The sequence below is a fragment of the Pavona decussata genome, unplaced genomic scaffold, assembly GCF_977016875.1.
Source record: "Pavona decussata unplaced genomic scaffold, jaPavDecu1.1 SCAFFOLD_381, whole genome shotgun sequence".
Lineage (NCBI taxonomy): Eukaryota > Metazoa > Cnidaria > Anthozoa > Scleractinia > Agariciidae > Pavona > Pavona decussata.
In genome coordinates this window covers 247,501-263,961 of record NW_028145755.1, presented here as the reverse complement: position 1 = coordinate 263,961, position 16,461 = coordinate 247,501, and the positions used below count along the sequence as shown (strand labels likewise).

Genomic DNA, 16,461 nt, shown 5'->3' with positions numbered 1-16,461 from the left:
CGCTATAGAATGTTTTTTCTCGTTTTTCAACCAAATCAGTCTGAGTTTGCAGTGGAACTCCGTACATTAGTACCACACACCATCCGGCAAAACAACATGAACATTTACGGGATAATCTGATTAACGGGAAAAGTACTGTATGAGCTCTTGTTAGGTATTATAGATTGGAAATCGTGGTTTTTGTTCGAACAGACAGATCGATACAAGTTATTAAAAATTATTTTAAGAAGTCCAAAGATTTCCCTGCGTAGGATTTGCGAACGTGTCATTTTCTTCCCTTTAAATTTGCACACAAGTTTTGATTTAGAGCAGAGCCGGTCGCTAATCAGTTTGCCCTTGAACAATCATCGCGATTTTGTTTGTGGTCCCTCACTGAAACGAACATGAATTTCTCGTGTTTGAAAAATGTCCCTTTTTTTTCTCTGGGAATATTTTACGGGTTCCGTATTTGAACGGTCGCGGAGGGGGGCATGGGGAGCCTCTGAACACCGCAACACCGCGAAAAAAAAAAAAAATTAATGAACATCGCATGACCGCAAGAAAAGACGACGAAACACAGTCACCGCAACAATTATTTTTACAGGGGCACCCAACGGATCGTTTCGGTTAATGAGAGTATACACACAAAGACCACACCACAACACCGGGAACTACGTTCCCTGTTCGAAACAATAACCCCCGGGGGGGGGGGTACTCCCCTATATAAGGTATATAGGTATGTGCCGCCCCAAAGGGTATGGTTTTTGAGCCGTTTTGGTCTGAAATAGGGTATAGATTTTGACAATTACGGTCTGAAATCGGGTCGGGTTTTTGGGGCGGGGAACATTTACGAAAGCTTACAAACATATTTTTCTTCTCAGTGCGTAACTGGAACGACTAACTGATAGCGAGAAAAAGAAATAGATAAACTATGTCATTCCAGCTTACTTTTGCTCCTTGCGTCAACTTCCGTTCGGCACTGATGCATAATTATCAGATCTGAAAACGGGTATGAATTTTAAAGGTCAGGTCTGAAAACGCGTGTGGAAAATGGCATGTTAAGGTCTGAAATAGGGTCGGGATTTGAAGACCCGGGCGGCACACCCCCACCAAGAATTCCGGGGAGTAACCCCCCCCCCCCCCCGGGCAATAACCACGATTTCCAATCTATAATGCCTAAGAAGAGCTCATACAGTAAAGTTTCCCGTTAATCAGATTATCCCGTAAGTGTTCATGAATGTGAACGTACTGTTTTGCCAAATGGTGTGTCGCACTAATGTACGGAGTTCCACTGATTTGGTTGAAAAACGAGAAGAAACATTCTATAGCGTTTTCGCTGTTTGACTGACAATAAGATATAAATTACTGTGCGACGCGCCTTAACGTGGCCACCCAAACAACTTTGTTTTACAAGTTAGCCAATCAGGATACGCGAACGGTCACGTCTCCTTGCGAAATCCAACAGGCAAGTCACGCAACAACGAATTATTAAAAACATGTCGTTTAGTATTTTATGGCTAACTTGTAAAAAAAAAAGTTTGCTGGGTGGCCACGGTAAGGCGCGTCGCACTGTAATTTAAATTAAAAATAATAGCCAAAGCTAGCATTTCTTAGAAGGTGATAATTAACCAATAAATTTAACAGTATCAACATCCTACTAGTTCCTTTTTCTTTTTCTTTTTTAGGCCCCATCCGCCACGTGCCATCCGCCATCTGCCTCCGCCGTCCGCATCCTCTTTCTACAGTGTCGGTCCGCCCGTTGTACATTTCGTCGTGTCAGAAATAGATTTCACCGTGCTCCTCAAAATAGTTGCTATGTTCAGAAACCTTTTAAATCTCCTCATTTGATGCTACAATACGAGTAAAGAGGGCTTTTCAACCAGCCCTAGCTTTGCGAGGTTTTGCGACTCACGTATCTAGTTTAGGGAATTGATTTGAAAACTGGTGGCCGCTTGATGCGGTGCCGCTTAATACAGGTGCGACTGTATTTACAAATCCGTCATAAATGTTTTTGGAAATCTCGTGTTCAATAACCCTTACTAGCTCACAAGAGAGTTTTCATCTTGATAAATTTGATCAATTTTCTATATTTGGAAAAAAAAAACAGAGAACAATTAACACAGCTGGTAGCCGCGAGTTCCTGTCAACGGGTTTGTGGTTGGACGATTGAGGTTTCAAAATAACTCATTTCGAGCATATTTTTCTTGTATTTAGAATATTTGCAAGAGTACATTTGTATTTTATTTATTTATTTACTTTTTGCTTGTTTTTATATTGTTTTGTATCCTAAGACATTAGCTTAATAGCTACTTTTCAATAAACTACTCTTAAAATAACGTATGCATGTATGTATTTATGTATATAACCGTTTTCGAAAATTTCCAAACGAATGAATCGCGTGATATAGCCGACATATAGTGAAACTGGTAAAAATGCTTTCGATCGCAATTATCCGTTGAAAAACAGTCGCCTCTTATCGCGGCCCGCCTTTAGGGGCGTTTGTGCGGAGAGAAGTGAATTTTTAATCAATATTCCATCATAACATATTTTAACATATTTTATTGGCATTCCCATATAACATTAACGGTATTGCAACACCGATGATAGATATAATAATTACAAGTTACGGATTAACAAATCATCACGCCTCAAGGACGCTTCATATATAAAATGGCTCCTTTTTTTTACAAATCACGGCGTCTACGCTATTGAAGAAAAATGCAATTAGATCTTCGTCTAATAAATTCTTAAAACTTTCACAATATTCTCTAATGTCGCAAAATAAGTTGTTCCGTAAATCAGCACATGAGACGCAGTCGAAAAAGAAATGACACTCATCTTCTACATTTTTTGAATGGTAGCATTCGCAGCTCCTTAACTCTCTTGGTGTTAAAGGCTTTGTATGTCTACCTTTTTCAATTTGAAGGTTATGGTTTCCAACTCTAAATTTGGCAAGGGTTCTCCTGTGTCTCATATTCTTTGCCAGGTCATAGCAATCAGAACCGTTGATATTATTTATAAATTTGGAATAAAAAATAAGTTTAGTATTCATCTTAATAAGTTTCATTTGATGCGCTTTAGGGTCTTTCTCTATATTCGAAAAAAGAGTGGATACATATTGTTTCAATGAGTTGGGATTCTTGTTAGTAATAGAAAAACTAGCACTTGTTGTATGATTATATTTCATCAATAGCGTACTTATTGAGTTCATGTAGCTTTGATCGTTTGATAGGGCAAGATTTTTCGAGATATATAGGCATTGCTTAGCTGTATGGTCATCGGGCAAAGCTTTAAGGTGTAACCAAAACTGTAATACATTACGATAAATACGCGATTTCAGAGAGAATCTTCCTACTTCATTTCGTGCCGCCACATTGGGTGCCCGTTTGTTAAGCCCAAGATAATATTTGAAAAATTGCGAATGGAGTCGTTCAACTGGATCGTTTTCCCATATTTGAAGATTCATATTATCATAGGCTCACCAGACTTCTGAATTATAGAGTAAGATAGGTAAAACAAGACTATCGGATAATTTGTTACAAATCTTGAGTTGAAATTTACAATAATCCAAAAAACGCTTAGTCGCAAAGATAGCACGTCTTGTTTTTTCAACAGGCTTTTGTATAGACATTATGAAACTACCGTTACTAGAAATCGTAGATCCTAGATACGAATAGGCTAGGAAGAAAGAATTTTTTTCTAAAATGGACTTTCTACATTGTTTCTGAAAAATCGTTACTTTGGATTTTGGAGTGTTGACAGACATCAAGGATTCTTTACAAAATTGATGTAGGGAGTTAATACTTCTTTGCAAACCCACTGCACTAGTAGAAATTAGTACTAAGTCATCTGCATTTAAAAGCAGATTTAGCCGTAAGCCGTTAGGCAAGGTAATGGGGTCTAAACCTGGGTATTTTCTAATCTCGAAGGAATATCGTTTAAATAGAGGTTGAATAAAAGGGGTGATAAGATACAACCTTGGCGCACCCCTCTGTTATAATAAAAATACTCAGATCTCATATCATAGTATCAGCTTTGACGCAGTATTCTGATTTGGAATACATGTTAGTAATAAGGTTGAAAAATTGGCCGCCTATTCCATAATCGGGTAAACGCTTTAGCAAGCCCGGATGCCAAATGGAATCAAAAGCTTCCCTAAAGTCCACAAAACAACAAAATAATTTTCCTTAATGTGTATTAGTTACCTATTTGTCAATCAGCGTGCGTAAAGCGAAAATATGATCAGCTGTTCTATTTCCAGGAAGAAAACCGATTTGAGAATTATGTAAAAGATTGTTATTTTTTAACAATAGGTGAAGTCTTGAGTTAAGGATAAAGCAAAACATTTTACCTAAACAACCCACACAAATACCTCTATAGTTAGAGGGATTAGAGCTATCGCCAGATTTATAAATAGCGGTAATCACTCCCTTTGTCCAAATATCTGGATATATTCCTGAATTTACAATAAGATTAAATAACTTGAATAATATTGGAATCAATTTATCTCCACCACATTTTAACATCTCATTTCGAATTCTATCAACTCCTGGTGCTTTCTTACTCTTAAGCTTTTTTGATTGCGGCTTTTATTTCAGTTTGAGAAATGGGTAAGTACCAAGTGAATCGGATACACCATCATACTATAGTTATTGATTTTGAATGGAAGCTTAATTACCTCCATTTTATCCACTCCCGTGGAGGAGGTAGGGGGGGGGGGGGATTTTTGGTGGGGGCTTGCGGCTCGGCTTTCCAAACCCTGACTCTATTTCAGAACAAAATATGCAATTTTCCAATTTTCCGGTATCCTTTTTCAGACCTGGAGTGGGGCGGGGAAATGCTATTTTTATTATCCATTTTCTATGGATTGCAGGTTGTTTTTCGTACAAACTAACTTAATGTCTTTTGTTGGATTTGAAAATCATCAAAAATTGAATTTTTGGTAATAGATTTTAGGCAAGTACAAAACTACAATAGTTTTTCGTTTTCGAAAACCTGCCTCCAAAGTTCATACCTATTTTCAGACATGGTTTCCGTCAGACTTTCAGGCAAAAATGGATTAAATCTATACCCTATTTCAGGCCAAAACGTTTCAAAAACCATACTCAAATTTGGCGCCGCATATAACTTTTTACAATAACTGTCCAAATTCCCGCGCGCTGATTGGCTCGTAGCTATTGTCTATAAGAGTACAGACAATAAAAATGACGTCAAATGTAGCGTGTGCGCTTTTTCAACGAAAAAAATAGCCAATTCCGCTCATCCTTTTTCCATGTTATTGTAAAAAACAAATCGACGGCAGTTTTCTATGGTCTATACTCAAATAGACCATAAAATGACGCCATGAATTGTCCAAAACTTGTCAGTGAAACCACTCGCCTGTGGCACGTGGTTCCACTTGAGTTTTGAACATTTTAAACGTCATTTCATGGTCTATAAGAGTATAGACCATAGAAAACTGCCGCCGATTTGTTAAATGGAACTTATATAAAGAAGTAACCCCCCCTCCATCCTCCCTCAGGCAACTACTTCCATACATCACATAAATTAACTAATAGTGCTTCGCTTGTTGATTCGGATATAATTCAAAACATTATTAACTCATGTTGTGTACAATATATCACTCTCAATTCTTTGAGCAGGAGCAGTTTTCTATGCCGAAAATATTTGAAATAATTTTTTTTCCAATCCAGATACAAATAACAACAGTGTTAAGAGGCTGTCCGCGTTAGAACGGATAAGGCAAATTTCGGATTTTCACCGATTTCGCTGATTTTTTTTCTATGAACATTGATCATTATATTCCATAAACAAATATCACATTTACTGAGCTCAATGCGATTTTTTACGTTGTTGGCGAGACGGTTTAGAAGGTGACCTCAAAACTACCCAATTTACCTTTGGGGACTCTACAATTTATCTATACATTGCCGGTGCTGCCAAAACGTCATTCCTTGCTCAAACAGCTTGAATATTTTACACATAATTTGAAGTTCTATTTGTCAATAACAATTTAAATGTATAACTTTTGTTTTCTGTGAAATTTTGACTGAGTTACAATTTTTTCAAAATACTTCCTCCTAAACTCCAGAATGCATTAAACGTGACATACATGTAGTTAAAGCCTATTTTCACAAAAGTGGGACCTGACTTGGGGTCAAGTTTATTTTAACTCAAAAGCACTAACACCAATCAAATGTACGGGATAAAATTTGTGGGCACTTTACGCTACGTGCCGTACAGAACTCTGCGATTTCGCTAATATTCACGGATTTCGATCGAAACTAAACATAAAGCCGTCAGACCGATAGACACATTTCTGAACCGAACTCTTTTGGAAATACAATAATAATCACTATGTAAATATTTCTGACCAGTTAGCCATATTGTAGAGAAGATCTATCCTTTTATTGGTATTTTAATTGAAACCTCTTGAACTTTTTTTCTTTCCCACGATGTGCTATAGCAGTGTTTGTTTTGCGTGACTGACAGTTGTTCATTTCAAGGTATATATTCGATATTCATTCCACGCTCAATTTAAAGCGTTACCTTTACTCAGTATGTATGAATAAAATCAGTAGCTAAAAATTCTCTCCAAGACAAAGAATCAGTTGGGGAGAAAGTTCCTTTTTTCTTTACGTTTTGTGACGCAGTGGTTTTTTTTTTATCAACATATGTGTTCATTTCAGTCTTATTCAATTAAGACCCAGAGGTGTTTCAATTTGAATATTTTGTGAAAACCCTCCTAGCACATTCCGAAAGGTCGGCAATGCTTCAAAATGTCTGCTATTCTATCCAGTTGTTTCCTGCATGAAAAATTACGGACTCGTTGTGGATCCAGCAGAGACAAGTAGAGCTTTGTTTTGCTTTCCGAAAGCAACTCAAATATATCGGCGCATTTGGCGAGCTGTCACTTATCAAAATGAGGCGATATTACCGAAGCAGAGCTGATTTTGGGCCGGACAGCGGGAACTCGTGGCTCGTCAGCGAGCAAGAAATGACGTTTTGGCAGCACCGGCAATGTATAGATAAATTGTAGAGTCCCCAAAGGTAAATTGGTTAGTTTTGAGGTCACCTCCTAAACCGTCTCGCCAACAATGTAAAAAATCGCATTGAGCCAAGTAAATGTGATATTTGTTTATGAGATACAATAATTGATCTTCATAGAAAAAATCAGCAAAATCGGTGAAAATCCGAAATTTGCCTTATCCGTTCCAACGCGGACAGCCTCTTAAATATTTTAAAATTCATGACCGAGAAATATAAAACATCTTTATTTGCATAAGGAGAATATTTCATTAATAAAGATGGCAGTTATTTTCGCCGGCTGTATTTCCGAGGATGGATTAAACAGAATGCCCGTTTTCACAAAAAAAATGTTTTGTTACGAAGAGGCAGAATCAATAGAAACGGGGACCAAATTGTGATCATGAATAGTGGATTTAATTGTATGCTTGTTAATTGGTTACATTTTTATTTATTTTTCAATGAAGTCTTCACTCTTCACCGGGAACTACGTCCCCTACTCTTTGTTAACAGTGAGTGGGTTCTTTAACGTCCCACAGAGTTATTTACAAACAAGGGTGGTGAGACGGGACCTACGATTTATCGTCCTTATCCGAGAAGACAAGAAAGTCTAACCATTTGCAGATGTCATTACAAAGGCAGCACTTTCTCCTCAGTTATTTAAGGGTACTTCCTGGGTTCGATAGGGTGATAAAGTGAAAAAACATTTTTTTCGACCAAATAGAATTTGGAGATTTTATCTAACATTTACTGAAAAAAAAATTGAAAAATATTAAAAAAAGCGCGAGATATTTAGGAAAACGTATTTCCATATAAAAGTAAATAAATAAAAAAGGTGTCATAATCTTCTTAGTGCGAGACGCCCCAGAGGAATTTTCGCGGCAAAACGCTTCATCCGGGAGCTCTTATTTCAGAAATAAGCATATTTTGTTTACATCTCGCCTGCAGAAAATTTCTCACGTCGAATTTCATATTCTTCGCGCTTCCCACATGGAAAAGTCATCAAAAAACGAAAAGAGCCCGTGGATAAAATCCTGGAAGAAGCCAGGGCCTAAGAAAAAGGGAAAGATAGGTTTCAGCGAAGATAGAAAACGTGATCTTGCAGAGAGCAACAAAGGCTCTTGGTTCGATCAAGAAACTCTAGTCGACGTTGAAGGTTCTGTCGAAGGTGATCACGAAGAACTGGAGCAGCGGCCTTCAAATTTATCCACTGTTATTGGATCAAATACACAGAGGTCGATTGCCGTGCAAAAGTCCTGCAGGGTAACTTTGCAAGCGTCCTGTGAAAATATCAAATATCATATTCTGCATCCTCTGGGCCGATTTCTTTCTTCTGAAGCGAGATAAAACCACATAACGTTTTACTGCGCGTTTGTAATGAAACATTGGCATAAAATCAGCAGAATTAGACCGATGAAATTGAACTCACCAGAAGCGCATGAGCCCACGTGTAATACTGGAGATAGCGCGTTCTACGTGGCCCTTTTTTGGCTATCTTGAAGATTTCTTACGAAGAAATCACCATCGTACCTAAATAACAGTAAAAATGCGATTTTCTTTCATTATACATTTCCTTTGATGCGAAATGAATAATCGCTTTAGCTTGAAGCGTAAATTACATTACACGCAATCAAAACGAACAACCCACCCAATAGATTTCATCTCTGATATCAGTGCACTCCTCAAACTCTCCGCTGACGCGCTTGAATCGGTTTCGTTAGCCTTGGTTTTTCCCCGTTTTCCTGGTTTATTTTTACGTTTTCCTTTCGCCACTTTCCCCATCTCGCTCGATCACAACAGCGGAGTCTAAAACGTGTCTGCAACGCGATACTTTTTCCGCGAAATTCTGTGCTATTGTTGTTGACGCCATGGGGTCCTGTTGCTCGATTGGCTCGCCACCTAATGAGGTGTCATAATCTCCTGTGGAGGCTTGTTTTTCGTGCAAACCTTTATCGAGCGAAAACTCGCACTTGAATTTTGGCAGAGTATGTCGACTTCGAACGAATTAATAGGGTATGTAGTTTTGACGGATTGTCGTGAAATTTGGCCAGAAGATTGGAGGAATAATGACAAACAAAACGGTGTCAGGGAATTTTGATTTTCAAAATATTTTTCCCTTGGCGACTGTTTACGCAACACGCCTCAAATATTTTTTGCTACTCAAACTTTAGACGTGGATATCTAAAAAACCAATCAGAATTTCGAAAAAGCCTGACACCTTTTTGTTGATTGATGCCTTGTGAATAACACTGTGCAGCGATTTCGTTCTTCGCGCGGCGTTTGATAACCGATTAATTCAATGGAACGACCATCAGTCGATTCGAGGTTCTACTGGCTCCTGGCACTTAAAAAAGGAAAAAATCGCTAAATTATATTTTTTATAGAAAACTACATTTATTAAGCTTTATAATGATATATAGTTTGTTAGAGGTTTATTAAAACTTGCGCGCGTACGAATTTTTTTCCAAAGGACACCCGCGAACCCAGGAAGTATCCTTAAAGACCCCGAGTGTTGGTCCGGCCGGGGTTTGAACCCACGACCTCCCGCACGGGAGCCCGGTGCTCTACCAATGGAGTTAACCGGTCGGCGCTTTTTTTAATTTTTTTTTATATACACTCCTTGACATTTGTATAGTTAGTTATTGTACACTTTCAACTAAAAACCCATTAACGGCATAAGATATTTTCCCCGATAGAAATTTTAACTCTGCAAGTTTTAAATGCATGTCGGCGACGGATTGTCGCTGTAGGTCAGATCAATCTTCTTCAGCGGATCACGAGAGAACCTAATTCGGAAATTTTGTTAAGGCTCTTTTCATTCATAACTATCATTGTTAATAATAATAATAATAATAATAATAATAATAATAATAATAATAATAATAATAATAATAATAATAATAATAATAATAATAATAATAATAGTAACTAGAATTAGAAGTTTGGATTAGAAGTTTGGATTTTCTGTCAGACGTTTTCAAAGCATTTTAGTCCAAAAGTAATTTTAGGGTTTTACGATGTGATTCATTTTTAGAGCTTCAGCGCATATGATTTTTCTAAAAATATAAGTGAACATTAGGATTTAAGTGTTTGGTTAGAAGTTAGTGATAAGTTGTTACGGTTTAGTCTTCGCGAGGTTGGCTACAGTCTGCCGCCCAACCATCGTTTGCTTAAGTTCTGGGCATCCAGAAGTTTACACTGCCTTTATAATAATGATAATGATGATGATGATGATGATGATGTTATGCGCAGTAAAACTATCTGTATGCACAGTATCAGGAAGCAACACAGGGCGCGTAGCGTAACCTGTGAGCCAAGCGAAACTTAAAATAGCACGTGAATAAATCAATAAAATATAGTTTATTATTATTATTATTATTATTATTATTATTATTATTATTATTATTATTATTATTATTATTATTATTATTATCAAGAGGGTTCATTTTGAAGAGGGAAAGGTCCGTTTGATGGATGATAATTCAATTTATTTTAGCGGACATTTTGACGGTTAACGATTTTTCAGTTTCCTCAAGTTCTTTATTTGACAGTCAAACACACATTAAAGAGCTGAGGTATAAAATATTACATACAATATAAATGATGCGAGAAAATAAGGCATATATATTACACTGTTAACTACATGTAACAAAGCTTACAATGAATCTCATTTAAAGAATTCGAACTATTAAACTACAAAAAAAAATATACAAACAATAACATTGAAATTAGTTGTTAATTTAAGAATCTGGCCCATTTTTCGTAAAAAGTGCGCTGCATTTGTTTGAACTGAATGCTATGTATTTTTCTGTTTCAATCTTCTGATGTAATAACGCTTTAAAATAGGCAAAAAGAAAATTGACTCTATTTATTGCTTTACAATAGATTAGGTATTGACCAATAAGAATAAGATGGTTTAGGGCTGAACAAAAGGACCAATAATTCAAGATGCCATACATGATTTCTTTCTTGCGTAGAGTTAGAAAGTTGGAAACGCACTGGTATCAACCAGTGAAGTCGGACCAGAAGGAAACAGCAATAGGACAGGATACAAATAAATGGGTGACTGTTTGCCCCGCATTTGTGCAATAAGGACAGAAAGGATGCTCTATTTTTTTTCATTTTGTGAAGAACAGTTTTTGTGTAAAGTATGCTGTGAATTATTTTATATTGAAACATTGAAAGTTTTATTTCTTCTGTAGCAACAAATGGTATAGAATAAAATTTCTGACATTCTTCCATGCTGAATCCCATTTCCATCCGCCTTTTCTCTGCCGTTGGCGGATTGGAATCTTGGTTTTCGACCAGTAACCTGTGTATTGTTTTGCAAATCATCTTATCAAAGGCAAGTAAATTAGTCGTGTTAATTTGATTTTCGTCTTTTAAATAATTCTTCCACTTTCCCAATATTTTAGAAGTGAGGCCAAAGTACTGCAGAAGTTGCATTTAATCTTAAATTTCTGTAAGAACTCATGAAAAGATAGAAGCCGGGTTTTGTTTTCACCCACAAGGCTCGGGGGTTCAGTGACACCAGCTTGGTGCCAACTTTCATAGTACACGGACACGTTATCGATTTTTATAAAACAATTTTTCCAAATGATCTGATCAAGTACATCTTTCTTTGTTTTAGGGATCACGTTGTTCATTTCTTGCCAATGTAGAATTATTTCATTATAAAAAACGGGCAGTTTTGACGGTTACAATTTAAAAAAATGTACTAAATTTATTTAAGACGGATATTGAGAGCATGGTGGCCGCAACGCATGAGAAACGACACAATTTCAGAAATAACAGGCGTGAGAAAGATAAGTGACGAAACACGAAGGAGAAGATGGAACTGGATTGGCCATGTGCTTAGAAAAGACAGGAACGATGATTGTATGGTAGCAATGGGGTGGCAACCCGAGGGAAAGAGGAAAGTGGGGCGACCTAAAATCACGTGGAGGAGGACAGTGGAAAGAGAGTGCAGACAAGAAGGGTGGACCAGCTGGGCTGAAGCCAGGACTGCAGCAAAAGACAGGACTGGTTGGAAAACGAAAGTTGCAGCCTTATGCGCCTCATGGCGCGGAGAGAACTAACTAACTAAATTTATTTGTTGGGTTGGTCAGCCTTGGCGTCGTTTCATAGCTCACCATTTACCAAGGAAACTTTAACAATGAAATACAACATTTTTTAGGCATTCAGTGAAAACTACTGCAAGAGCTAACAGGACATAGATCCGTTGACAGTTGTCGGTTTAAGTTATCCATGTATCAGGTTCATCATTATCGCCTTCCGTTTCTCCTCAGTTAGTGGCCCCGTTGCATGGCCGCCATGCAATCGCGGCAAATTTCATCCCAGACTGAATTGTTAGCTCGATTAGGAGGGGGGAGCTGAAATATCTGGCCGGCTTCATCAACAAAAGAGTTTGCAATTACATGAAGTAAGTTTCATCACGGTTTGAGCTAACCGGACCGTTACCGCGCTCAAAGTGAAAAATCGCGTGTCGATGGAATAAAATTTCAGTCCAGGCTGAATAGCGAACTTGGGCATGCGAAATCATTGTGATTTCAATGAAAACGTTCCATCTTCAATGTAATTTTCTACCATCTTATACACAAAAGCATGAGATGACATCCCCTCCTTTTTTAAAATTTATTTGTCAATTTTTTTTTTCAAACTACTGCTAGAATTACTGCTAGAAAAGAAAACAAAAAGACAAACAAAAAGTGTCTCTTGTGCTGACTTCCTTTTGTATTTTTTTATATAGTTGTAAACAAATTCACGCGATAACACACCTTAACGGTTGCATACAAAATGCCTCTAAAATCAAAATCGCCCTAAGCGAACACGCTGTCATCTGGCTCGCACTGACAAGAGTCGTCGCTCCATTTTTCTCCGTGCACAGTACAATGCTTGGACGCAGTGTTGCACTCACACTGACAAGACTGTTCAGCCCAATGTTTGTTATCCTCATTTTTACATTTGCTTTCATTTTCAATACACTTGCAAGAACAGCTGTCCTCGTTGTATCGTCTTCTCTCGCCGCAATTCACCTTTTTGCATGCGCAGGAACAGGCCGTGTGATTAGGCATAGAAATCGTGAGTTCCAATTTACTGACAATATCCTTAACTGGGAATGCCACACTCTCCTGGTCTGTTACTTTGCAGTGCACCAGCTCTATTAGAACAAAAAAGCATTTGGATCATAGATATATAAAGAGTACAAAAGAGACACAGGTACGTATGTTAGTTTATCAACAGCTCTGGCTGCAACACTGTCCTGTCAGCGGTATATCTTGCAAGTGCTTAGCTGCCGCGCCCGTTTTTCTGTTTTTAGCTGTCCGCCATATTTAGTTCGTTGACATGTATTTATCGCTGTCCATCGCATCCTTGCTGTCTTTTCATACGGCCTAAACAATTGTTATCTGCACCACCAGTGAATAAACTATATTTTGGACCGTTCTGTAATTTCTGGTTATTTGGTAGCAAACCTTCTCGTCGCGTAGGACGAGAGCCAGCTACAACACTGAACAGCATGTACCCAAACTGATCCCTAAACTGGAAAAATGTCGATTTTGCGCAAAAAAGTCAAGTACTGTAAATTGCCAAAGTTACGTCTCTTAGAAAACACTTTTACTTCTTCCTGTGAGTGAGTGAGTGAGTGAGTGAGTGAGTGAGTGAGTGAGTGAGTGAGTGAGTGAGTGAGTGAGTGAGTGAGTGAGTGAGTGAGTGAGTGAGTGAGTGGGTGGGTGGGTGGGTGGGTGGGTGTGCGAGCGAGCGAGCGAGCGAGCGAGTGAGTGAGTGAGTGAGTGAGTGAGTGAGTGAGTGAGTGAGTGAGTGAGTGAGTGAGTGAGTGAGTGAGTGAGTGAGTGAGTGAGTGAGTGAGTGAGTGAGTGAGTGAGTGAGTGAGTGAGTGAGTGAGTGAGTGAGTGAGTGAGTGAAAAAAAATTCGACGAAGAAAAGTAAAAAGAGATTTGTCGAATTTTTTCCGCCCGTTTTGATTTTTTCCTCTCCCTGGGTCTCCAAGAATGGTTTCCATGTAGTCTCCCTGGAAAGGTACTGTACCTTTACAAATGGATTTCGCACCCACTTACCGGACATTACATAGCATCCCCCTGCACAGCGGTGTAGCTCAACAAAACTCGGCCAGTAAAATCGTCCCCGGATGCCTGGCTCTTCCACTTTGACAATGCTGGGGTAGGGTCGACAAAACTTCGTCTCCAATTTTACAACTTCTGTATTGAAGAGACACAGGAAGAAAGAGAGTAAAATACTTAATAATTATTCCACTCGGGCTTGATGGATATGAGATGATAGATAGCCAACGAGGCGCGTGCTATAATCATCTCAAATTCATCAAGCGCGAGTGGAATAATTATTTTATTAACAACAATTAAGAAATATGGCTGGATCTTGCTGATTTAGCTTTGCAAGAACAACCAGAAGCCAATTTAATGTTCGCTATATTTCTCGGGTATGGTATAATGGCTCATATACCATGGTCGCTAGGCCAATCAAATCCCTGGAATTGGAGTTTTTAATATCATTGTTCATGTTTATGGGGAGAATAGTGTATTAATGCGAAATAGTGTCTGTTCGCGGGGAAGAGGTGGCGCAATTGTCTAAAGTAAAAAACACGGAGTAATGCGACTGAATTCCGCACTCGACTCACATTTTTTTTCGAACCAAACTCCTTGCATACTGGAAGGATTTAAAATATAATAAGGCCAGTAAGGAATCGGTACCCGATATAAAATATTTCATCAAGTAAAGAATGAAAAATTCAACTTACCTTTTTCTCTAGAATCTATCTTCCCAAGCAATCGCTTGCTTTTCTCCTTCAATTTTAATCCGTTTGATTCCCTCCCTCTCGTATCCAGGCCTACCATAACGCCATCAATGTCACCACCAACGTTCTAGGTTTGAAAAAAAAAATCGATTTAGCTTGATATCTATTCATGTATAGATTCAATGATAGAAAGCGCCGTGGTTTGAAAAAAGGTGCAAGCGTTTACTGCAAAGTTTTTTTTTCAGCAATGACATCCTTGGAGACTGGTAGGAACACAGGGTATACTTGTCTCCACATACCTTACTGTAAAGAAAGACAAAACTTTTTTAATAAACCGTAAAACGATTTAGTCAACTCACAGACACACAAAACAACTTATCATCTTTGAGCCCTCAAAGAAAAAACTTACATTTAACGGTCTTTACTTATTTTAGTCGTTTGACCGCGGTTAAAGGTTTGGCCGAAAATAACCATTCTTAAAAGATGCGATGTACAAACCCTCACCCAGTCTTAATATACATCCTAGTAATAATCAAAGATTAGGGAGTGCGTTCGATGATCTCGATCCCAGGCTCTCTCTCCTTTGCCAAGTTGGTGATGATGTCATCCGCCCCTGCAAAATCTGCGGGGGTTGCCAGATACGCGTCCCAATATCCATTTTTTTGTTGACTGTCCCATACAATCTCGACTCTAATCTGTATTAGAAGTGCGTTCTTTCTACGTCGAACGCAATTAACCTCTAAAAGACGTTTTGTTTATGAAACATTTGGATGTAAATTAATGAAAGCCACAAACTAATTTCTACCGATAAAGCAAGGGCGTGTCTTTTAAAACTAAAAACGAAAAGCATTCGGTTGTAAACCGCTCAAAGAAAGAATAAATGTAAACTTATAAAAGAAAGGAGCCGGTCTTATTAGTTAGTTATAAATAATTCATTCGTAAGCAATTCATTTGGTTCATCAAGGGATAGATTCTTACCTAGAGCTCAAAAGGGATCTCATTTATCGCAGCATCATATTTCAGCATTAAGCGTTTTTGTGTCCTGGCTTTCACTAGCGGAAAATTTTAAGGCGAGAATTGAATGCTCTAAGATAATCACACCTGCAATTTTATTCTTTGCCGACGTTCAGTTGCATGTTAGAACATTTTTAAGTTCTAAGAATATACTTAGTCTTTCGCTATTTTATAAGCCAGACTAGTGATCTTTGCGCACTACAGCAGAGAAATTCCGAAAAAGCGATAAGTTGGTGAATACGGGTCACATTTTGGGATTTCATCCACAGACTCCAAAGTTAGAACCACATTGTACAGCATAACAAAAAGCACCACAGCAAAGTACTGCTCAGTGGCTTTCATTTGCATGGTCACACTTTCGGATTTCATTCACAGACTCAAAAGTTAATTAGAATCACCTTGTACAGCATAATAAACAGCACCACAGAAAAGTACTACCTAGTAGTTTTTATTTGAATGGTTAGCATTAGAATTTCATCCAGACTATGATGTTTCAACCATCCAGTTGTGCAACACAATACTGATCAGCATACTTTCAAGTATTGCGCAGTGAACGTTTAGTAAAAACGGTCACACTTGAGACTGATTCCTACACCAAACTACAGTTTCAACAATACAATGTTACAATGGTCTCTTAATGTTTTCCATTTTGCCGGCGAATTAGGCCAAAG

The 16,461-nt window shown here is 38.1% G+C and overlaps 1 protein-coding gene across 1 annotated transcript in view; it reads right to left on the bottom strand.

The window, feature by feature from the left end:
* Positions 1–12,630: 12,630 nt before the first annotated feature.
* LOC146451922 (uncharacterized) overlaps positions 12,631–16,461 on the bottom strand; it is a 12,914-nt gene continuing 9,083 nt past the window's right edge. The window contains exons 3-5 of the mRNA XM_085098324.1: positions 14,780–14,903; positions 14,082–14,222; positions 12,631–13,165 (exon numbers count right to left, since the gene is read on the bottom strand). Coding sequence (XP_084954450.1) covers positions 12,825–13,165; positions 14,082–14,222; positions 14,780–14,903 — 606 coding nt within the window. The 3' untranslated portion in view covers positions 12,631–12,824. The remainder of the gene's footprint in view (positions 13,166–14,081; positions 14,223–14,779; positions 14,904–16,461) is intronic.